At 47.2% G+C, this 24,249-nt stretch overlaps 1 protein-coding gene across 6 annotated transcripts in view; it reads right to left on the bottom strand.

Annotated features, from left to right (window-relative positions):
- LOC101317841 (CMRF35-like molecule 1) overlaps positions 1-24,249 on the bottom strand; it is a 24,345-nt gene extending 96 nt beyond the window's left edge. Inside the window, exons 1-9 of one of the 6 annotated variants that reach the window (XR_012328352.1) lie at positions 24,104-24,249; positions 12,317-12,646; positions 10,877-10,997; positions 9,965-10,077; positions 8,340-8,362; positions 7,867-8,013; positions 7,177-7,376; positions 6,502-6,712; positions 1-561 (exon numbers count right to left, since the gene is read on the bottom strand). The exon at positions 1-561 is cut by the window's left edge and continues 96 nt beyond it. Coding sequence is in view for 4 of the 6 variants with exons in the window: in XM_004318161.4 (XP_004318209.3) it covers positions 7,221-7,376; positions 7,867-8,013; positions 8,340-8,362; positions 9,965-10,077; positions 10,877-10,997; positions 12,317-12,646; positions 24,104-24,146 (933 nt within the window). In the remaining 2 variants the exon portion in view is untranslated. Of the gene's footprint in view, positions 562-6,026; positions 6,060-6,469; positions 6,713-7,176; positions 7,377-7,866; positions 8,014-8,339; positions 8,363-9,964; positions 10,078-10,876; positions 10,998-12,316; positions 12,647-24,103 lie in introns of those variants that run through there. The other 5 variants (XR_002177016.3, XM_004318161.4, XM_019938701.3 and 2 more) reach the window with 5 other exon arrangements.

Raw genomic sequence — 24,249 nt, 5'->3', positions numbered from 1 at the left:
TAGTTCTGCTTTCATTTGCCATCCAATAGACATCAGGGTGTTTCAGTGGGAGGACAAGGGTCTCTGGCGTCTAGTCCTTCTGCTTTTGTGGCTTATTACAAATCTTGCAAAGGCCTGTGAACTTTTGAAATGAGTACATCGTCTGAACTTTGCAGCTCCTCCCAATAACCAGAGGGCTGGTACTGGGAAGTGTGGCTAAGACCAAGGGTTGTGACCTGGTGCTTCCTTGTCACAGAAACCCTCACCATCCTTGAGAGAGGGGAGCATTCTGCATGGGGATGCCAGAAAGAAACTCAGTGTGTTTGGTCCCCCAGTGACAAACCCATCACCAGATCTTTAAAGAGCACATAGGCACAATTAAGCAATTGGCTTGCAGGTTTACTGGGGGAGAAAAGTCGTATTAATACAGGAAGAGTTGCATAGATTTGTTAACTTAGGATGAACGCTGCATAATGTAGACCAGCTATCTGATGGCTTTGGTAATTAACATGAAGGCAAGGAGAATAGGCCAAGTGTCGAGATGGGCCCTTAGAGCCACCGTAGGCAAGCAGCACATTCTTCCTTGGAAGAAAACAAAGACAAACAATGAGTGGGTGGCTTCAGTGGATTTGATAATGTTCTATTTCTTCATTAAGGTTGTGAACATGAGGTGTTTGCTTCCCTGTCCTTTATAACATACCTGCATCCTATATAAACATATAGTATACACCAAATATTTTATAACTTCAGATGAAATAATTAATAAGCTCATAAAACACAGGATTGGGGATATCTGGGTTTGTGGCACTGCAGATGGAAAGGGTGATAGGGAGGATGTGGGAGGCTTCAGAAACTCCCCAGGATGGCATTTTTATTCTGGAACGTAGAGTAGGCATCCCTGCTTTCTGCTACGAGTGGATTTCCTACCACACAAGCATTCAGAATGTCTCTTCTCTATTTCTGACCCTTAGAAACAGAGTCTCACCCCTTCCTTAATTCTGAACCGCTCCTCAGAGGTTCAGTGGGTGGGTCACCCTTCCTTGATGCTAGAACCGCACCCCTTCAGGACAAGACCGCGTGAGTTTGCGATCGCAGTGGATTATTTGGGGGAGAGCTTATGCTGGGCGGGGGAATCTAAGTGATTAAAGGGGCCTTTCTCCCAACTGATATAGGATCACGGGGCCCTCATGTGTGAAAACCTTAGAGTTTCGATGAATAAGATTACTAGAAGGCTTTAGGGGGACACTAGACCACACGAGCTGGACCTAGAGGAGAGAATCCACGTCTAGAGAACAGTGTAGACAAGCTCTGTAGCTGCCAATCCTTAGCCCATATGTGAGCACCAGCCCTTGACAAAGTATCAATAAATTTGTAGGAGATTATATACACCCACAACAGAAATCCATATTGGCATAAAGTCGCCAACTGTCCTTCTTGGGAAACACTGCCTATCATTCTGACTTGGGGAATGTCCTTTCTTTTACGAAACTATGGTCATAACAGATGGTTTAGTAGAAACTGTCTTAACCAACCCGTTTCTTAACCAACTTATTAGATCAACCAGCACCCTCCAATCTCTTGGTGAAACATACTATCTTTATGCTTGTGGCAATGGGCAGATTCTCTTGAAGATGCCCTCGCTTCTGCTCTCACCCGTTGAGGTATGTGTTTAACAAGAGTCAACGGCATTCAGGCCCAAACTTGTTTAGGCCGGTCAAACATGTTAATTATAATTATGCAATTTAATGAATTCATCCATAAACTAACCAATTAAGAGTGTAGACAGAAAGGATATTGACCAATGACAGGAAATGTAAACAAAGAGAACTGGTTATTTCTACAAAAACTAAATTGAATGCTGTAGAGCATGCCATTTTTTTTTTTTTTTTTTTTAGAGCATGCCATTTTTTTTAAAAAAAAAACATCAAATTAGGAATGAGGGAGAGGACTGTAAAATAGTCACAGTGAAAACATAAAAATGAAAAGAGGTTTTGCAATCAGATCGCGTCATAAGTATCCAGAATGTCTTGCTTCACGTTAGGGAAACTGGAACTAGAAACTCCAGGACGAGACAGTGTGTGTGATTTGTGCAGAAAAGGCAATGAGTCCCTCTTTCAGCAGACCCATCAGTGAAAAAGAGGCTTAGAGCTACATCCAAATACTAGCAAATGATGACACATTTAGATATTTTGAGCCAAAGAAAGCATTTAGAGGAAGAATATATCTTTTGTGTGATTCCTTGATTTAACCAACTTTTCCAATGAACTGACCAATAACAATTTCAACTACATTGGGTAAGAATGCACCTACCTGATAAAATAAAAGGCTGACTACTATATCAGTCCCTCCTGATCTAAAAAATTGTTGATACATGAAATCAACAGATGTTAGCTGGCCCTTCCTGGCCATTCCTGCTAAAGGCCATGTATTTTGAAGATCGCCAGTGCAGTATATTTTTCTCCCTCAACTGACTCTCAAAAGGGCTCTGTCCATAGAGAACGGACTTGTTTGCCAAGGGGGAGGGAGGGTGGGAGAGGGAAGGATTGGGAGTTTGGAACTAGCAGATGCAAACTATTATATATAGAAAGGGTAAACCACAAGGTCCTACTGTCTAGCACAGGGAACTATATTCAGTATCCTGTGATAAACCATAATGGAAAAGAATATTAAAAAAGAAGATATATATATATGTGTGTATATATAATATGTATAACTGAATCACTTTGTTGTCCAGCAGAAATCAACTACACTTCAATTTTTTTAAAAGGGCTCTGGGGCTTCCCTGGTGGCGCAGTGGTTGAGAGTCCGCCTGCCTATGCAGGGGACGCGGGTTCGTGCCCCGGTCCGGGAAGATCCCACATGCCGCGGAGCGGCTGGGCCCGTGAGCCACGGCCGCTGAGCCTGCGCGTCCGGAGCCTGTGCTCTGCAACGGGAGAGGCCACAACAGTGAGAGGCCCGCGTACCGCAAAAATAAATAAATAAGAGAGAGAGAAAGGGCTCTGTCTTCTGAAAGCCAGCAGTATACACATAGTTCTCAACAGGAGACTATCCAAGCCCTCCAACTTTTATAAAGTGGAATCTTTAAATATTAATCATTCAAAAAGCAAAGGAGGGAAACCCCGGAAGCTTTAGTCAGGTTATAAATAATCGTGCACTCAACCAGAACTGAGTGGTTAAATCTCTCGGAGTTTGTCTTAACAGAATGTGCTTTCCTGGAAGGTGGTAAATGCCACCCTCACTCAGATCAGCAGAACCTTACCTGAACTTTCTCTCTCTTGCAGTAAAGGTGCCAGTCCACAGCCCAAAGTCTGCCTTAGCAGGGTCTCCGGAAACGGTTGAGACAACACCTAGATGCCAGTCATTATGAAACAATTTCCCTTCAAACCTCTTGCACATGTTTGCCTCCCTTCTCCCACCCTGACTACTTCCCCAGCGCTCTCAGGACTGAACAAATCGGGCTGGTTTCAGGGCAGAGTCCTGTAGTCACGACCCAAAACCTAAAGAACCTAAATGCCTCCCGTGAGGACCACCAGTCAGAAATCCGCCCCATCCAGCTATAGAACGGACTGGACAAATTTCACAAATATCATGGGCTGCTCAGCTACATCTCTGAGGACATGAGAAGGTCTCTTTTCAGACAGCCACCCATCCAGATGGCTGGGAGCTGGGATAAAAACATTATATCCCGCGATATATCTGGTAGACACTTTTTTAAAGCTTGCATGAGGCAATTAAAAGCGTGAATCAGAGTGAATCTCTCTTCTAGGCTGATTTACCTTCCCTCGGCTCAGCCGGGCGACCAGGACCTTCCACGTCCAGCCCATATCCACCATGCAGACAAAGTCAGGGTGGGAGGGAAGTCCAAGAGGGAGGGGATATAGGTATACATATAGCTGATTCACTTCATTGTACAGCAGAAGCTAACACAACGTCGTGGAGCAATTATACTCCAGTAAAAATTAAAATTAAAAAAAGAGGAAGAAGAGGCCACCAGACTCCTCCAGCCAAATCAGACGGAGCTGAATACTAGTCTGTGTTCCTAGACATGACACAAGTTTCACGACAGTAAATCTTTACTAGTATCTGTGGTAGATTCCAGAGAAGATGAGTCCCCTACAATCCGACAGAAGCTTGTACTGAGCGAGTCTGTTTTGTGCGGGCTGCTTAAACACTCAGCAGTAAAGGTACTTCCCACACAACGGTTAAAATGGCGCAGCGACGCCATTCAGAACGTGGCTGTCTGTTGTGACTTATTCATGGAGCTCAATTCACTGTTTCATTTAAAGTTCTCCCTACAGGCACTTCGTGCTCTGTAAGTCCTAAAACCACCTGGGTCAGAAATACTCTTACTCTGACCCACTCAGCTCAGGTGACCAGCCCAAGAATATTTAAGCTTGCTTGGGTTCTGTAAACTCTCCCAGGATGATAAAGCCCTTGAGATTCTAGGGAATCATCTTTCAGGGAGTGGGGGGCAAGGAGAAAGAGCAGCCCATGCTGAGATGAGATGGCCATCCACTAAGGCCACCTCCGCCAGACTACTTGGGATGTCCAGAGCTGTGAGAAGTTGGGGAAACCCCAGGACACACTGATAATGGCCCAACTAAACATCCCTACGGTCCCAATACCTGCTGGGGCACTTGTCTGTGACCCCCAGGCAGAGCTGGTCCTTTCTTCCCAAGTCATGACTCCCTTCCCTGACACTTCCCTCCAGCCCCAAACAAAAGAAACCCAAGCAAAGGAAGAGACCTTTGTCCTCCAGTCAAGGGGAATCATGGTGCCTCACCGCTCTCATTTCGGGAGGCGGAAAAAAAGTCTCTCCACTGCATGCTGCTGGGAAGGGGATCCTGAAATCCCTCTGGTTGCCCAGGTGACCCAGGGGTCCCTTCCTCACGTGATGGACACGGGTGTCCCTGCTCCTGAAAGCTCACCCTGAGTTCCCAAGTCTGAACCATCAAGTTACTTATTCATTCGGTCAACACAGAAATATTCAAGAACGCACCCTGTACCTGACATTAAACTAGGCACGGGGGATACAGCAGTGAGGAAGACAAATTCCCCACGTCTGGGCAGCCTACAGCCAAGTGGAGAGGGGGCAATCAGTAAACCCATGTGCCAATCAACAAGTTAGCTCATAAAGTAGTAAGTACTACTTTTTTTTTTTGCGGTACGTGGGCCTCTCACTGTTGTGGCCTTTCCCGTTGCAGAGCACAGGCTCCGGGCGCACAGGCTCAGCGGCCATGGCTCACGGGCCCAGCCGCTCCGCGGCATGTGGGATCTTCCCGGACCGGGGCACGAACCCGTGTCCCCTGCACCGGCAGGCGGACTCTCAACCACTGCGCCACCAGGGAAGCCCAAGTACTACTTTTACTTAGGGCAATGTGACAGAGAGGAATCAGAGGTGTAGCAGGGGCCACTGCTGTTAGGGGGGTCTGGGAAGGCCACCCTGGGAGGGAACATTTGAGCTGAGTTGTGATAATAAAAATAAGCTTTTTTTTTTTTGCCACACCACATGGCCTGTGGGATCTTAGCTCCCCGACCAGGGATTGAACACAGGTCCCTGCAGTGAAAGCACGGAGTCCTAAGCACTGGACCACCAGGGAATTCCCTTTTCTCCTTTTCTCCCTCTCTCCCTCCCTCCCTCTCTCCCTGCCTTTCTCTCTCTTTGGCAAACCTAACTATTCACATATCCGTTGGAAGAGCATTCCAGAAAGAAGGAATAGTAAGTGTCAACGCCCTGAGAAGGAACCACGTATTATCTTGTTAGAAGGATGGAAGAAAGTCCAGTGTGGGCAGAGCAGGGCAAGTGAGAGGCAGAGTAGCCAGAGAGAGGGTCTTAGGGGCAGGCAGGGACCCATGGACCCCGGGGGCCTCCTGGGCTGTGGAAGAAGCCACTGGAAGGTTACAAGCAGGGAGTGATCAAGTCTGTGCTTTAAAAAGATCCCTCTGGCTGCTGGGAGGAGACTGGACTCAGGAGCAGAGAACAAGAGGGACTCCAGGCCGGGGACTGGACTGGTTTGGTAACCATGGAGATGGCAAGCTGGGATGAGATTCAGGATTCCAGAGGGAGAGCTGCCAGGACCCTAGAATAAAGACAGCAAGTCCAGCGTCTGTATATACTCGATGACTGTCCCTGTGTGAGTAGCTGTGTATAGACACACACGCTCACACACACACACACACACACAACACACATTATCCTCCTTATACACACAGTCCAGGGTGGTGGCCCAGACTCCAGATTCTGGAGCCAAGATGCCCAAGTTCAAATTCTAACTTATCCACTTGCTAGCAGTAAAATTTGGTAAGTCACTGAACCTCTCTGTACCCAGATTCCTCCTCTGTAAAATGGGGACAATAATAAAGGCGTCCTCTTAGGGTTGTGGTGAGGATTAAATTAGTTACTATAGGTAAAGCATTTAGGGAAGAGTACCTGTTACACAGTATATTTTTTCCTATTTCTGCTGTAACAAATTACCACAGATGTAATGGCTTCACTAACACAATACAAATTTATTCTCTTACAATTCTGGAGACCAGAAGTATGAAATCAGTTTCACTGGGCTAAAGTCAAGACGTCAGCCGGGCTGGCTCCTTCCGGGGGCTCTGGGGAGGATCCGTTCCTGCCTCTTCAGCTCCTGGAGGCTGCGGCGTTCTGCGGGCCCTGGCTGCATCACTCCGACCTTTGCTCCCACCATCACACTGTCTTCTCCTCTGTGACCTTCTTGCCTCCCTCCTATAAGAAACCTTGAGCTTATATTCAGGGCCCAGTTGGATAATCCAGAATCATCTCCCCATTCACAATCCTCAACTCTGTTACATCTGCACAGTCCCTTATGCCACAGAAGGTAACATTCACAGGTTCCGAGGGTCCAGGTACCGCTAAGTCTTAGGACCATTGTTCAGTCCAGCACTCGTGATAAGCAATAAATAAAAGTGAATTACTATTATTATCGTTACCATTGTGACTGCTCCCTCAGCAGCTCCGGAGTGTATCCCCAGCCCCCTCCCCAGCTGTGTGGGAGAGAAAGGGATGTGGAAAGACCCCTGTCTAACTCCCAGAAGCTCCCTGAGACTAGGCCCCGAGCCCAAACCATAGCTGGCCACGATGCTGACTGTATCAGACAGAGGCCTCAGGACCTGGCTGGTCCCATGAGGGGACTGGGGGGCAGGCAGAGAGCAGATGAAGCAGGAACATACTCAGAGGCCTCGAGTGGGTCTGAGAGGGGCCCCTGGAGCGCAGGCTAAGGCTTCCTGATGGCGCTGTATTCCGTGGGTTCCTCATGGCTCCTGCTGGGAATGCGGGTGATGAAGCACTCCATGTTGCTATAGGTTGGCTCTTGATCTGAAGTTTCCAAAGACAGAGCTGCACAGGCAATGCCCTCCCTGAGAAAGGGAGTCTGCAATGAAGACGTCCTCGGGGTTAGAGAGGCTGGCAGGAGGCTGTGCCCACAGACGGAGGAGACCTTGGAGGAGCCTGGGGAGACAGACCCTCCAGGGCTTCTGGAGTCTTCTCCCAGGCCCCCCAGCTGCTCCCCCCTCCACTCTGCCAGGCACCTTTAGCTCCGGCCACGGCAGAAGATGCTCTCCCTCAATTCCATGCCAGGGCGGCACATTTGGCATGGAATCCAGGTCCCTCAGCCTGTCTGGGTCTCCCCTGCCCAGCATGAGGACCGTGTCTGACCGGGCTCTGAGTCTCCCAATGCTAAGACCTGGTGTGGAGGTACTTCAAATGCCAAAAGCATGCAGGAGCTCTGCCAGCAAGGCTTTCAATGACTGCATCTTGTCCCAGCACCCACCCTCCCACGTGGGCGGGAGAAAGCCGGTCCTCAAAGGAAGGGCAACAGCGGGTCCGGTCTGAGCCCCGTAGCAGCCCCACCAAGTGCATACCATGGTGACATACTCCACTTCCTCCGCGTTGGCCTGGGCGGGGGAAGAGGACCTCGTGGAAGCCTTCTTCTGGGACGACCCAGAGTTTTCAGTCTGCTGCAGGCTCAGGTTTGCGTAGCACATGTCGCCCTCCTTGGGCTGAAGCACCTAGGAGAGGAAACACAGGTTTCTCTTCCACAGAAGGACACGTGGCTCTCTGCTCCCCTGGGACCCCCCTCTCCCAGCTCCCTCTGCAACCCCCATCTCCTCTTAGCCTCCCACACCTCCCCCTCCCAAGCCCTCCTCCCTTCTGGCTGATGCCAGCATACGACTGGGCCCCTTCCCCGGCCTTGCAGCTGCGCCATGAGTATATGGACATTTGAGCACAGAGTTTGTCTGATACATTTGGACCTTGGTGCTCCTGGGAGATGGAAAATAAGGAAGTGAGGGAAACGTGTCTGGTGTCTCTGCTCTGACCTCGGGGACTCTCTTACCTGCTCTGCGGATATCTCAGCAGCTAAAAGACAAAAACAATCAGAGTTAGAAAGCCCATCCCCTCAGGTCTGGGAGAGAAAAGAGGAATTAGGTTTCGGACTCAGAGAGAAGAGACCGGCTTCTAATTCTGATCCCTCAGATGAGAACTAAGGAGACCTCAGCCCATCCATTCCCCACATCACAGAACTGTGCGATCAGCTGCTCAGGTGGCCCTGCCAGTTATCAACTCCCCCGGGATTAGGCTCGACCTAAAACTTCTGCTGGGATTCTGCCTGTGACGCCACCATTTCTCCACCTGCAGGGCTCAACTCAAAGTCACACCTACTTTCTCCAGCTATCCAGGCTGTCGGATCCCTCCCTCCCTGGCTCCCAGGGCATTTGATTTATGTCTGTCTCATCACCCTTGTCCCACTGAATTCTGGTTGGTCTTCAGGTGGGATGCGGGCTGCTGGATGGCCAAGATTGTCCCTCCCATGCCTTCCGGGTGCGGACTGTACCAGGCACAAGAGGGGCTCCATCAGTACAAGCTGTCCTCGCGACGGGATGACTCTAAGCTGCCTCTGAGTGGCGTACCCGAGCTGGGTCATCACTGTCCGGACCAGCTCTCAGGTGCCCTCTGGTTCCTGTTTCTTTCTCTCCCTGCCCTCCCCCTGCCACCGTCACGCCCCCAGCTTCGGAGACAACAAAGAAACAAGAAAGATTTTCCCTATGATTTTTAGATACTGAGGGGAACAGAAAGTATTTTTAACTTAGGTCACGGACAATACATTGGGGGGAAAGTATGATGAACAGGAGTCAGGCTCCCGTGTCTCCAAACTACAAGATTCCCCAGGCTGTGGGGACAGAGCAGTGTTAAAGAGGGTCCCGTGAGTTCCCAGATCCCAGTGGGTTCTGAGAAAGGGAGGAGGCGCAGTTAATGTGAGAACGTGGAAGTGGAGCCAGACAGGAAAAGTGTTTGGCCGAGGCCAGACCTCGTAATAGACAAGTGCAGACTCGTGAGCAGAGGCCCTTCCCTAAAGGGCAAATATACACAGAACAAGTAGGGTAGCCTGAGAAAGGGCTGAAGGGAGGAAGGGCAAACACAGGAGTGGCCACCAGCATTCCTGAGAAAACACAGAGAACCGTGTATGCGTGTGCACACGCACATGTGCACATGCGTGTGCGGGCTATGTTGTGTGTGCGTGCGTGAACATGCGCTCGTGCATGTGTGTATACATCCGTGCGTGTGCGTGTGTGTGTGTTTCTCCATGCCCCCATGTCTATTCAGTACCCCCTTGACCACCACAGGAATTCTACTAAAGTGTCTGGGGACCCTAGGAAGGCTGCCTGCCTAAGGCCATTGCCATCTCTGCCACCAGGAACCAAACCAAGAAACAGACAGGGAGGCAGAGCAGAGAGGCAAGAGGAGCAAAGAGGGATGAGCAAGGTAGAATTGAGTCCAAAACCTCCTGGGTTCACCTCCAAGCTCCAGCCCCTCAAACTGCCAGTTGCCGTGGCCTTTGGGACGGCACCCCTTCCAGACTGTGCAGGTATTCCCTTGGGCTGATGGTTCCCGGATGACCATGCTGGCCCACACACTTCCACCCAGCCCAGCCCCAGCCCAGTGTCAGCCAGGTCCCCTCACCTTTCTTCTGTTGTTTCATCATTCTCCAAACCACAAGTGAGGTCACCATCAAGAGAAGAAGCAGCACAGCAAAGATGAAGGGAAGGAGGGTGTTGGCCTTCAGGAACACACTGCTGGGAACGACAGAGGATGCCCCAGGCACCCAGGCTCACCTCCTGTCTTTGGCCTTATCCCACCCACCTGGGAGCAGGGACAGCCACAGGCCTTGAAACCTTTCAACCTACAGGCCTGAGGTTTCCAGTCGGGGAACCCCTACTCCCAGATGCCCTCAAAGATGGTGTTTTAAAAAAAGAGAGAGGGGGGTTCCACAAGGGGTCTCAGTGAGCCTAGAAGCCAAACAGAAATTGTATGGCAAAGGCTCTGAAAAGGCCTCCCTGCTTCTAAGCTTGCCCCCTGTACAGGCTGAACAGTGTCCCTCACCCAGGAATTCATGTTCATTAGGAACTGGAGAAGGTGACCCCTTGGGAAATAAGATCTTTGCAGAGGTCGCCGAGTTAAGATGAGGTCATACTGGATTAGGATGGGCCTGAATCCAATGACTGGTGTCCTTATAAAAGGGAAATGGGGGCACACAGACACAGAGGGAAAAGGCCATGGGATGACAGAGGCTGAGATTGGAGTGATTGCCATAAGCCAAGGAGTGCTTGGCTCACTGGCGACCACCAGAAGCTAGGAGAGAGGCCTGGGACACAGTCTACTTTTGAGCCCAAAGAAGGAGCCAACCCTGCCGACACCTTGATTTCATTTCTGGCCTCCTGAGCTGTGAGAGTAAGTGAGAGGAGGCCCCAGCATCCTTGAGCTTGAGGGTCCGGAGACAAGCTCTGGCTGGGACCTGGGACTACAAAAGTCTCCCCTTTGGAAGAGTTTGGGCCAAGTGGGCCACATGTAACAGCAGCATCAGAGCTGGCTTACCCACTGTTGGAGTCGGGGCTGGTTACAGCCAGGGAGTCACTGGTCTCTTCCAGGTTGACCGACACTGTGAACACGTTGATAGCAGAGGTGGCAGGAGTGGTGGCCGGCACTGTGCTGGGTGCTTGGCGTACAGACCAGGTTACACATGGCTCTGCCTGTTCACCCACCCGCAGCCTTACACATGGCTCTGAGCCGGGGGTGGGGATCATGGGCTACCTGAGGAGTCTGGAGCAGGGCCAAGGGAGAGAGCCTATAGCCTGGACCGCTCATATCTCCCTGGCCGCTAGGAGACTCAGAACCTCAGAGGCAGGTGGAGCTGGCACAGGTCCGGGGAGGACATCAAGCAGAACTTGGAAGGTTAGGGGGGGCCAGGCTTGCCTCAGGACAAGGGCAGCTGGAGTTCAGCTGGAATTCAAACACTCCGGCTGCTTATGACAGGGCCTCGGCCAGAGGCCAGTGCCTCTCACCTTATTTATCCACAAGGACATGAACAGAATGGGGGCTCTCAGGTGGCTGACACGCCCCAAATCTGTGACTTCGAACATGAGGACCAGCCCTGAGCAAAACCCTGAGGTTCAGGAAGAGCCTTTACTTGGGGCAAGTTCTAAAGCTTTCGCAGTGGGGATGGTTACATCTCAGGAGCGCTGTCGGGACTGAACGAAATGAGGCTGTGCTCTGCAAGTATAACGGGCCTCACACGTTCCTGGTGTGGTGGAGGCTCCGTTGACTGTGCGCCCACCCCCATTGCCACAGGTGCCCAATGAGCTGGTGTCACCAGCTCTCTGCAGAAGCAGAGCCCAACAGATAAACTCGATCAGACCAAGGCACTGAGACCACTGAGCCGACACGCTCAGCGTGTTTGCATTCTGAAAGGATTTAGGAAGAGAACATCCTTCATCCCAAATGTGTAAATGGCAAATGATGGGATTTCAGGCACCTGGGAATGCGGTCCTTGGATTGTGGAGGCCTTTCCAGACCCCAGGAATTAATGGCAGCAGTCCAACTGTGCTGGGTCTTTCCCCCTGAGATGGGACATGGACCAGGGGGTGGGAGCTGCAGCTCTGAAGACCCAGCCCCAAATTCCAGAAAGAATAGGAACACCTGGGCAACGGGAGTCCCAGGAAAACATTAGCAGAAATTAGGGTCTCCGGGTGAGCCCATCACCTTGATCTCCATGGGCAATAGACTCGGGCACCGGGAAAAATAATGTGTCGAGAAAGGCTTGTCCCATCCTGGAGGAGGCCCTGGGGGCCATGAGAGCCTCTAAGGGAAGCCTTGCCCCTCCCAATCCCAGGTGGTCAGTGTGGGTTCCATGAGACCTCAGGACTCCCCCACCCCTGTGACGGTTCACTCTGAGTGACAAGTCACTAAAGAGGGACCCCAGGGACCAGGACAGAGCAGGCCCTGAAGAGACACATCTACACATACACATATGCTTACCTGGGTTAATGGTCACTTTAACTCGGACCCCAAGGTCAGTTCCAAATTTCTCAATCCCACACCAGTAAGAGTCTGCATCGTTTAGCCTGAGCTTCTCCATGGTCACGGCGATGGTGCGACTTTTCCTATTGTCCCTGATGGACACGCGGCCCTCCTTCACCTCCTTCTCTGGTTCAGTGGTTTTAACGACGAACTTGCAGCTGCTCCAAGCAGCTCCTCGGCACCACCACTTCTCATACGTCTCCCACCCAGGGCTGTATTGACACTTCACAGTCAACGAGCCTCCCTCTGGGCCGCTCACTGCTCCTGGGCCAGTGATGGCAGATGAGCCTGGAAAACACGAATCCATGTACCTGTCACCTCCCATCCTGAGGGCAGGGCCACAGCCTCCTGCATTGTGAATAGTTCCAATAAACCCAAGGTCCTCATGAGTTAAGTAGCAGTCGAGAAAGGAATACACCTTACACGTAAAGACCTTTTGTTCTTCAAAATCCTACCAGATCAAAGCCACCAGGAAAATCCCATAAAAGCACAACTACAGACCTTAAAGAAACAAAAACGTTGACACAGAGCAATAATAACTTCCTGTAGTTCACCCCCTCTCCCCTTCTCTGAGGCCAGTAAGTCTTTCTATTTCCAGCAATGTCCTTTTGCAACCATCTCTGTGTTATGCTGGTCTGATGGGGAAGAAAGACCAGAGGACCCATTTCCACAGAAGATGACTTTGTACTGAGGACCTCAGGAGGTTCAGCTGAAACATCCCCATCACCTAGCCCTGGAGAAACTTCCTAACGGTTCTAATTGTTTCGAGCGGTTCTACTGTAAACCACCCTGGAAGGAACGCCTTTGAAATCGACCAAAACAGTGATGCTAATCAGTCTCCCCATGCTATGGAATCTGTAACACCCGGATCCCATTTCTGCCCATTGAATTGCTTTGGTTCCTTTGTCAAAAAGCGAATCTGTGGGCTTCCCTGGTGGCGCAGTGGTTGAGAGTCCGCCTGCCCATGCAGGGGACAAGGGTTCACGCCCCGGTCCGGGAAGATCCCACATGCCGCGGAGCGGCTGGGCCCGTGAGCCATGGCCGCTGAGCCTGTGTGTCCAGAGCCTGTGCTCCGCAACAGGAGAGGCCACAACAGTGAGAGGCCTGTGTACTGCAAAATTAAAAAAAGCAAATATGTGAGTTCTTTATGGATTTTCCATTCTGTTCCGTTGATCCATTTGTCTGTCCTTTTGCCAATCCACACTGTCTTGAATACTATAGCTTTGCAGTAAGGCAGGTATCACAGAGTAAAGCAGCATTTCCCGATATATATGTTCTTACTCTTTCTTTCATTTTCTCGCCTTTGAAAGATTCAAGATACAGAGAAATGTATCTTTATTATAAGAAAAACAACACTTCAAGCATGATGAAGAATGGCATCAGTGTCAGACCCCGGGAGGTAGTGAGGACCAGGGCAATCTGGAGAGCAAACGCCCCCCGCAGAGGCGAGGCCCCTCCCACTCAGCCCACTGTCCTCTTGCAAGAAGCAAGCAGTGTAATTTAAGATCTTCTCATTTTTCTGGAGGAGTCCAAATTCTGTGTTTGGGGTGGAACCTCTCAATTTTAAAACTCTGGCTTATTTAGAAACAACAGCCATCCAGCCCGGGCCGCCCAAACCCGTCTGCCGGCAGAGCCTGCTGTCCGGGCTCAACTCAGATCCACACGCGTAAGGGAGGTTCTTTCTGTCATATTCCTTGTGTGTCTTTGTCAGCGTTGGTAGTAGAGATACGCTACTTTCACACAATTGATCTGGCAGATTTCCATTATTTTGCGCTCTGAGATCAGAACATAAATAGAGCAAAGGAATTTTGGTTTCTTTCGGATCTTAAAAAATTGGCTAGAAAACGATCTGGCAAATTCTTCATTGGGGCAAATTCTTTGATTACTTAAATTTTTTTCTCCATGAATATTGACCTATTTAAGCTTTTTTATTGTTCTTTAATAAATTCTGTTCTTTTGTTTTGTTTTTCCCCAAAAGATGTCTATTTTACAGTGTATTAGCATAAAGTTCTGCAAATATAAAGTATCCTTTAATAATTAAATTTTTCATACCTATTATAATGACACATTTTGATGACATGTGCTGTTTTATTTTATTGATTACATGTGTCACAAGATTTCCTCCTTCATGTTTTTCCTCCCCCTCTTCCTCTTTCTTTTTTCCTGTGCTAAACCATTTTGAGATTTAGTTGGTAAATGTTACTGTTTTTAGTTTTAAGTTATTAATTTCTCATAGATATAATTTTATTTCCTTGAGATTACCACGTATCTTTTTCTAATTTGCTCAGTTTAAAGCTGGGATAATTTTCTTCCTTTCTAAAGTTAAATAAAGCATGTTGAAAACTAAGAATTTACTTCTGTCCACTTTTAAAGTTAAGATATAATTCGCATATCATAAATTTTACACTTTGAAAATGTATACTTCCGTGGGTTTTAGGATATTCACAAAGTTGTACAACCATGAACTCTATCCAATTCCAGAATGTTTTCATCACCCCAGAAAGAAGCCCTGTACCCATTAGCAGTGACTCCTCACCTACCCCTTCCCTGAAGCCTCTGGAGACCACGAATCTTTCTGTCTCTATGGACTTGCCTTTCTGGACATTTCATATAAATGGAAGCATACAATATATGATCTTTTTTGTCTGACTTCTTTTACTTAGCATAATGTTTTTAAGATTCATTCATGTCATAACATGTATCAATATTTCATTCCTTTTTCTGGCTGAACATTATTCCATGGTGTGGATCTGCCGCATTTTGTATATCCATTCATCACTTCATGACATTTGGGTTGTTTCCACTTGATACATAATTTTGGAACACTGTAAAAGTGCTTTTCTTATAAAACAAAGCATGAATCTATCCTCTGACCTAGCAATTTCACTTCTAGGTATTTTTCTAAGAGAAGTTAAAAACAAATGTCCACAAAAAAGAATTTTTATCACAGCTTTATTTATAATACCAACATATTAGAAGTAACTCAATCGAGTAGGAGGTTGGGGTGAGCAGATGTGAGCTTTTATATAGAGGATGGAGAGACAGCATGGTCCTACTGTGCAGCACAGGGAACTATAGTCAATATCCTGTGACAAACCCTCATGGAAAAGAAACTGCAAGGTCCTACTGTGCAGCACAGGGAACTACAGTCAATATCCCATGATAAACCCTAATGGAAAAGAATATAATTTAAAGGAACATATATATATGTATAACTGAGTCACTTTGCTGTATAGCAGTAATTAACACAACACTGTAAATCAACTATACTTGAAAGAAAGAGAGAAAGAAAGAAAGAAAGAGAGAGAGAAAGAAAGAAAGAAAGAAAGAAAGGAAGGAAGGAAGGAAGGAAGAAGGAAGAAAGAAAGAAAGAAGGAAGGAAGGAAGGAAGAAAAAGAGAGAGAGAAAGAAGGAAAGAAAGAAAGAAAGAAAGAAAGAAAGAAAGAAAGAAAGAGAAAGAAACTCAAATGTTCACCAACAGGGGAACAGGTAAACAATTAGTAGCATATTCGTAGTAACAGCATAGTACAGAATAATAAGAAGGAGTGAATTAGTGATACAAAAAAACAACATGGATGAATCTCAAAAACACACTGTGTGAAAGATCAAAAGAGAATAAACTTCATGATCCCGTTTATGCAAAGTTCTACATTAAGCAAAATAACCTTCGGTGATAGAAATTACAACAGTGATTCATGGGTGGGGGAAAGATTGGGAGGGACACTAAAGAACTCCAGGTGATGGAAATGTTCTGTATCTTGATAGGTGATACAAGTTACACGAATTTGTCAAAACTCAGAATTATACACTTAAGATCTATACATTTCACTATATGTAAATTATACCTTAATTTAAAAGACTCTTATGGGATGCATCTGGAGTTATGCTTAAGGACATTTTATAACGTTAAATGCATCTATTAGAAAAGTAAAAAGGACTTAAATTTAATAAACATATATTTCAGAAGTTAACCGAAAAACACAAGGAGGAGTAGGAGGAAAGAAGAAAGTAGAAGAAAGGAAATAATGAAGTTAATAAAAATTAATGAAGTGGAAAAAATCATATAATAAGGAAATCAAAAAAGCCTAGAGTTGGTTAAAAATAAATAAATAAATAACCCTAATTAGATATTCATTACAGAAAGAGAGAGGTCTAAATAATGAATATCAGGAATGAAAATGGGGACATCAGTACATATCCTGCACACATTAAAAGGATTATAAGGACTTCCCTGGTGGCACAGTGGTTAAGAATCCGCCTGCCAATGCAGGGGACACGGTATCGATCCCTGGTCCGGGAAGATCCCACGTGCCGCGGAGCGTGCGCCACAACTACTGAGCCTGCGCGCCTCGAGCCCGTGCTCTGCAACAAGAGAAGCCACCGCAATGAGAAGCCCGCTCACCACAGCGAAGAGTAGCCCCCGCTCGCCACAACTAGAGAAAACCCGCGCGCAGCAACGAAGACCCAATGCAGCCAAAAAACAAAAAAGCTAACAAGAGGATAAGGCAATAATAGGATAGGATAATAAAAGGATATCTAGATAAGATTATGGCAATAAATTTGAAATTTTTTGGAATAAACAGATGCCTAGCAAAAATAATACAATGTGCTAAAACAACACAAAAAGAAATAGAAATCTGAATAATCTTACAACTATTTAAATAAATTAAATCCATTATTAAAAACCTCTCCAAAAGAAAACTCGAGACGTCTATAGCTTCAGTGGAGATATCTATTTACTAAACATTGAAGGAAGAAGTCCTGTCTACCTTACACAAAAGAATTCTGAAACAAAGGAAAGGAGGATGCAATCCCAAATCCATTTAATGAGACTGGCATAATCTTGATGCCAAACACTGACAAGGGCAGTGCAAGAAAGAAATATTATAAGCAAATATCACTCATGAATATAAGTGCAAAGGTCTGAAATGAAAACTCAGCAAGCTGAATCCAGGGCATCTTTTTAAGATTCGTGCATATGTTATAACGTGTGTCAGTATTTCATTCCTTTTTATGGCTGATCACTATTCCATGGATCTGCCACATTTTGTATATCCATTCATCAGTTCACAACATTTGTTTTTCCCACTTTACACTAAGATCCCACATGCCGCGAGGTCAACACCCATTCATGATTTTCTAAACATTCTTAGCAAATGAAGCGTAGAACATGCTTTATCTGATAAAGACCATCTATTAAAAGCCTCAGGGCTTCCCTGGTGGCGCAGTGGTTGAGAGTCCACCTGCCGATGGGGGGGACGTGGGTTCGTGCCCCGGTCCGGGAGGATCCCACATGCCGTGGAGTGGTTGGGCCCGTGAGCCATGGCCACTGAGCCTGCGCGTCCGGAGCCTGTGCTCCGCAATGGGAGAGGCCACAATAGTGAGAGGCCCGCGTACCGCAAAAAAATAGGAAAAAAAAAAAGCCTCAGCAAATACCGCAATTAATGTGAGACATTGGCATCTACTTTATAATAATGTGTTAACCTGGACATTGATTCTGTATCCACTTTTCTGTACATGTGCTGTTTTCTGAAATTCTGACCAACGTAGTAAGACATGGAAAAATATAAAATATATAATTATTGGGGGGAAATAATAACAGTTATAGAAAAGTTTTAAATCTTAAGTTTAAAAGGATTTTCATTTATAATGGAATTCAATAGAGTGGCTAAAGCCACAATAAATATATTAAAATCAATGGCTTTCCTATAAACCAGCAACAAGTAGTTGGAAAATAAAATAGAAAAGTGCTCATTTACAGTAGTAATAAAGGTGTATTAAATACCAAGAAATAACTTTAACAGAAACAATCAGGACTTATAGAAAAAAAACCATACACAAACACAATGAAGTTTTCTTGACAGACATAAGGTTTAAATATAAGAGAAGAGCTCTGTTATGATCCTGAATGAAAATGCTGTATACTGTAAAGATTTTCCTCCTTCCCAAATACATTTATAGATTTAACTCAAAACCCCCAGAACATTTTTAGAGCATGTACATTTTTTTCAGATAATCTCCATCTATACACATGTGTGTATATATATGAATATGTATGGCTATGTAATAAATATTATATTTAATATGTGCTAGAGATTATTTGAATAAATGAAGAGACAAGAATTTTTAACATATTAAAGATGAGCAGTAAGGAGGGACTTGCCTGCCAGGTATCAAAATAGTACCAGGCCAGGGGCTTCTTTGGTGGTGCAGTGGTTAAGAATCCGCCTGTCAATGCAGGGGACAAGTGTTCGATCCCTGGTCCAGGAAGATCCCACATGCCGGGAGCAGCTAAGCCCATGTGCCACAACTACAGAGCCTGTGCTCTAGAGCCCACAACCCACAACTACTGAGCCCGTGTGCCACAACTACTGAAGCTCTCGAGCCTAGAGCCTGTGCTCCACAGCAAGAGAAGCCACCACAATAAGAAGCCTGCACGCCACAGCGAAGAGTAGCCCCTGCTCTCCACAACTAGAGAAAAGCCCATGTGCAGCAACAAAGACCCAACGCAGCCAAAAATAAATAAATATTTTTAAAATAAATTTAAAAAAATAAAATAGTACCAAGCCATAATAAAGAAACCAGTTTGTGAATATAACAAGACTGTATACACATATCAATAGGACACAGTCAATAGCCTAAAAACAGACCTAGTCTATTTAAGAATTTCACATATACCATAGAAGACTAAAACGATAAATAGAGAAGGGAAGGGTTAAGGCATATCGCTATCCTGTCACCTCTCAGTGTGCTCCATTTAGGTAAATATAGAGAGATTAAGGAGGTCAGCATAAAATAGCAAAGCATTTTTTAAACTGAAAGAAAACAGAAGTGAATCTATAAAATTCCTGGATGACAGGGAGATCTTTCGAAACTTGAAATCAATGGACGACAGGAAACTAGAAAGAGTTAGTAGTGAATTTGACTGCATGCAAATATAGCACTTGGACATACCAATAAAAAAAGACTGAAAAGGCAAAGAACAGACTGAGAGAAATATTTAGAACAAACAACATAGAAAAGGATTAATAGAGTTTCTCTCGATTAAGAGTGTATAGAAGAAAAACATTAATACCCCATTTGGAAAACTGATGAGAGGTAAGAGGCAAGTCACAAAGAGGAAATTCAGCAGCTAATAAAATTCAAATGTTTCATTTAAATAATCTCGCAAATAAGAAATGTGGAAGACAACACCTTTTTTCACATAACAAACCAATCAAGTTTTGATGACTCACTTTTTTGCTGACGGGGGCCAGGTGGTCCAGGCACTGTGAGAATATGCTGGAAGGAATGTAACTGGTTCAGCCATACAGAAAGCCACATGGCAGTCATACGTAACAAACACAGTCATGCCCTTTGCTCCAGTAATGCTACCTCTAGGATTTGGTTCTCAGGAAATAATCAAAGAGGCTAACAAAAAGCGTATGCACAAAGATTCATCGCATAATTAGCAAAAATAAAGGAAACAAAGTTAACTTCCACCAATTAGGGAAATAAGTATATAATGAAATATAATGCAAACACTGCTGCTTATGCTTAGAAATATTTTTAATTATGTGGCAAATTCTCATATGAAGTGAAAATAAGGGTGTTAAAAAATCGTATGCAGTATAACACCAATGAACTTTTAAAATATGCATAGAAAACAAAGCTTAAACATAAGTAAACCAAAATCTTAACAACTGGTCACCTCGGGCATTAAGACAGACATAAGGGTTTTTTTTGTTTTTGTTTTTGTTTTGATTTTTATTTATTTATTTTTGGCTGTGTTGGGTCTTCGTTTCTGTGCGAGGGCTTTCTCTAGTTGCGGCGAGTGGGGGCCACTCTTCATCGCGGTGCGCGGGCCTCTCACTGTCGCGGCCTCTCTTGTTATGGAGCACAGGCTCCAGACGCGCAGGCTCAGTAGTTGTGGCTCACGGGCCTAGCTGCTCCGTGGCATGTGGGATCTTCCCAGACCAGGGCTCGAACCCGTGTCCCCTTCATTGGCAGGCAGATTCTCAACCACTGCGCCACCAGGGAAGCCCCAGACATAAGGTTTTTTGATTTTTCCTAATTCTTCATTTTTTTCCTGTACTTTCCCAAGTGTCAACAATGAGCATTTACTACTTTCAAAATCATAGGAAAAACAAATGCCTGGACAGGGCTGTTTAATAGTGTGGTAGGCAGAGCAATGGCCCCCAAGGATGTCTGTGTCCTAACCCCCAGAATCTGTGAATATGTTCACCCTTACATGGCAAAAAGGGACTTTGCAGATGTCATTAAATTAGGGATGTTGAGATGGACAGATTATCCTGGATTATCCCGGTGGCCCAATATAATCAGAAAGGTCCTTAACCGAGGGAGGCGGGAGGGTCGGAGTCAGGGAAGGAGTGATGACAATGGAGCGGGGGCTGAAGTGATGTGGGACCACACGCCAAGGAAAGCAGGCAGCCTCTGGACTTCCCTGGCGGTCCAGTGGTTAAGACTCCGCACTTCCACTTCAGGGGCCGCAGGTTTGACCCCTGGTGGTCGGGGAAGTTCCGCACGCCACAGGGTGTGGCAGGCAGCCTCTGGAAAGCCTCTGGAAGTCGAGGAATCAAATTTTCCTCCTAGAGCCACCAGAAGGAGCGCTGCCCTGTTGACTCATTTTAGACTTCTTATCTCTAGACTGTAACATTATAAATTTGTGCTGTTCTAAGCCACTAAGATTGTGGTCATTTGTCCCAGCAACGCTAGGATTCTAACGCAGATGGCCATTCCATCTTTAGTTGTCATTTAGTAGCGGATCTGACCCTTGAACTCGACTGAGCATTTAGTATCAGCTCTGACCCTTGGACCATCTGCTCCACTCACTTCTCGGACCCCTCTTCCAGGTCCCCACTCCCCAGCAACCTGTGCTGTGGGAACCCTCCTGGCACAGAGGCAGCCTGGAGCTCCAAGAAGCAGCATCCTCCCTGGGCATGGTTACTCGTAGCCTAGATGATCAGGAATAATCCTAGATCAGGTGGAAGCTAAGCCCCAGGGGGAGGTGAGCGGCTCACGGTCAGTGAGTGACAGTTGGGACTGGACCCCATCTCCGGCTCAGCAGGGGACATCAGCTAATTTCCACTCTGGGTCAGCACGTCTGGGGTCTTGTCCACCTCTGCCACCACTTACGGTGAGGCTTAAGTTGGACAAGACAGCTCATTTTTCTCTGAAAAAAATAGCATCATTAAGACTCTTGTCTCATAGAAAATGAATGCTATAAAGCCCGGTGGGAACTTTCTGGGGTATCTTCTCGTGTACTTTTAAAACAGTGAACCCTTGCAAAGAGGGAAGTAGTGCTGGTTAAATGTGTTACTTGCAATCGGAAGTTCTATGGGAAAGGCTGGTGACAGGTGGCACAGAGGTTCCCACTTGAGACTGGCTTCCTGTTAGTGCACAGCTGAGCCTGTCCCACTTCAGACAGATATTCCCGCTCTGCCTCAATCACTCCTAAACCATATACACACGCGTGTGCACGCGCGCGCACACACACACACACACACACACACACACACACACACACTACTCTCACATCTGCTCACCGTCAAGTTCCCCTGTTCCCAGACGTCAGGGAAGAAAAGCAATCCTTTACGTGCATTCGCTGCTTTGCTTGTCAATTTGTCCCCTGACTTCTCACCCCAAATCTATCTTCTCTGTTTCTACACCGAAACTCAAGGCGGAGCACCCACAAGCCACCCGCAGCCACCGGCAGGAGGAGAGCCACACATCTCTCTCCTCCCCAGAGACCTTTTCCCCAAAGAGATAATAGTATCCTCCCAATCGGCCCCAGCAGGCTGTTGTGAAGTGTGTAAGGGAGCCGCAAGGCCTTTCTGTTCCTCAGACGTACCACGGCCAAGCTCATTTCCACATCAGAGCCTTGCTGTGCCCGGTGCCTGAAAAGGCGTCCCTGATCTGAAGTGCCCGTTCCTTCTCGTCTCCCAGGTCTCAGCTCAGAAAGCGCCTCCTCAGAGGGCTCCTTCTAAGCCCACCCTATCGAAAGCACAGCCACCACCCCCCGAGTCAGGGCATCTAGCTCAGCTCTGTTCACAGCACGTGTCACTGCTTGGAAGCATCATTTTCATTTCTATGCCTGATGGAATGAACGATCCAATCAGACCACGTAAAAGAGTCATGGGTCACAAAGGGATGTCCGGTTGTCACGCCCCCTGGAGACTCAGATCCAAACGCAACCACAGAAACTTTTCTCAGGAGAACACGACGACGGCTCCTAACTCTTCTCTCTGCTCCGTAATTCTTTTCTTACGGAGATATAATTCACATACCATGTAATTCACCCTTTTAAAGTGGACAGCTCAGTGCTTTTGTAAGATACTCACAAAGCTGTGCAAACATCATCACTAATTCCAGAACACTGTCGTCATCTCAAAAGAGAAACCCCGTACTCATGAGGCGTCCCTTCCCCTTCCTCCCTCCCCCAGTCCCTGGCAACCACTAATCTACTTTCGGTCTCTATGAATTTACATATTCTAGACTTTTCATATGAATGGACTCATACAAAGTCCAGCCTTTTGTGTCTGGATTCTTTCACTGAGCTTAATCCAGGTTGTAGCAGGTGTCAGTACCTCATTCCTTTTCATGACGAGTAGTATGCCCTGGTGTGAGTATGCCCTGGTGTGAGTATGCCCTGGTGTGAGTACACCACGTTTTATTTATCCATCCATCAGTTGATGTGCATGTAGATTGTTTCCAGTTTTTAGCTATTATGGACTATGTTGCCCTGAACATTTGCATACCAGGTTTTTGTGTTCTTTTTTTTTTTGCGGTACGCGGGCCTCTCACTGTTGTGGCCTCTCCCGTTGCGGAGCACAGGCTCCGGACGCGCAGGCTCAGCGGCCATGGCTCACGGGCCCAGCCGCTCCGCGGCATGTGGGATCTCCCCGGACTGGGGCACGAACCCGCGTCCCCTGCATCGGCAGGCGGACTCTCAACCACTGCGCCACCAGGGAAGCCCCCCGCCCCTTGACTTTTAATCAAAATGGTATCCATGGGACTTCCCTGGCGGTCCAGTGGTTAAGACTCCAAGCTTCCAATGCAGGGGGTGCGGGTTCGATCCCTGGTTGGGGAACTAAGATCCCACATGCCACACGGCGTGGTCAAAAAAAAAATGGTATCCATCAACCTCAAGTTGGCTTCAACCCTGTGTCTCTGCTCACGTCCCTGTCCCCTTTTCCTCTTCATTCTACAAAGCTGACCTCCTCTCGACCTTTCCATTCTACTATTTCCTTCCCCAAAAGCCTAGAACTGCCTCTCCCTCTCCATCTGGCAAACTCCCGCTTCCCTTCCTTCCAGGCCCCCTTCACCCTCACCCCTTCCCGAGAGCCCTCCCTTGCTCACAAAGCTTTCTGGAAGGTGACAGTGCAGGAGCGATTATTCGCCAGTTCTCCTGAGCAACTAGGGTGCCTCTGCTTTTCTGTGACCAGTGGGGGCCATCCGTCTGTCCGTTTTGAATGACCAGCCCCTGGGTGGTCAGGAGTTATGCCTGGTTCTAGGTTCGTCATGAAGACCACGTTCCATATTTCTGCATCGGCCGTTGTGGGCACCGCAACACGAGGGTGAGGGATTGAGTGGATGAAACACACAGGCTGACGACTGGGAGGAACTACTTAGAAAGGGGGTTGGTTTCTCAGCAGGACACCTTGCTGGGCTCCCCCCTCCCTCTGCCAGCCGCTTCCTCCTGCCCCATAGGCTTTTCCCGAGAGAACAGACCCAGGCCCAGCTCACCTGCGAGCCGGCGGAGGAGATAGAACAGCAGCAGCAGGTGCATTTTCTCCTCACACGGGTCCTCCTTGGTGGAGCGCGTCAGCGAGAACCAACTGCAGTCTGCTTCATCTTCCAGCCCTTCTGCGTTCACTTATTCTCTTGTACTT

The sequence above is a fragment of the Tursiops truncatus genome, chromosome 20 (assembly GCF_011762595.2).
Source record: "Tursiops truncatus isolate mTurTru1 chromosome 20, mTurTru1.mat.Y, whole genome shotgun sequence".
Lineage (NCBI taxonomy): Eukaryota > Metazoa > Chordata > Mammalia > Artiodactyla > Delphinidae > Tursiops > Tursiops truncatus.
The sequence above is the reverse complement of the archived record's forward strand: the minus strand, read 5'-3'. Positions and strand labels throughout refer to the sequence as shown.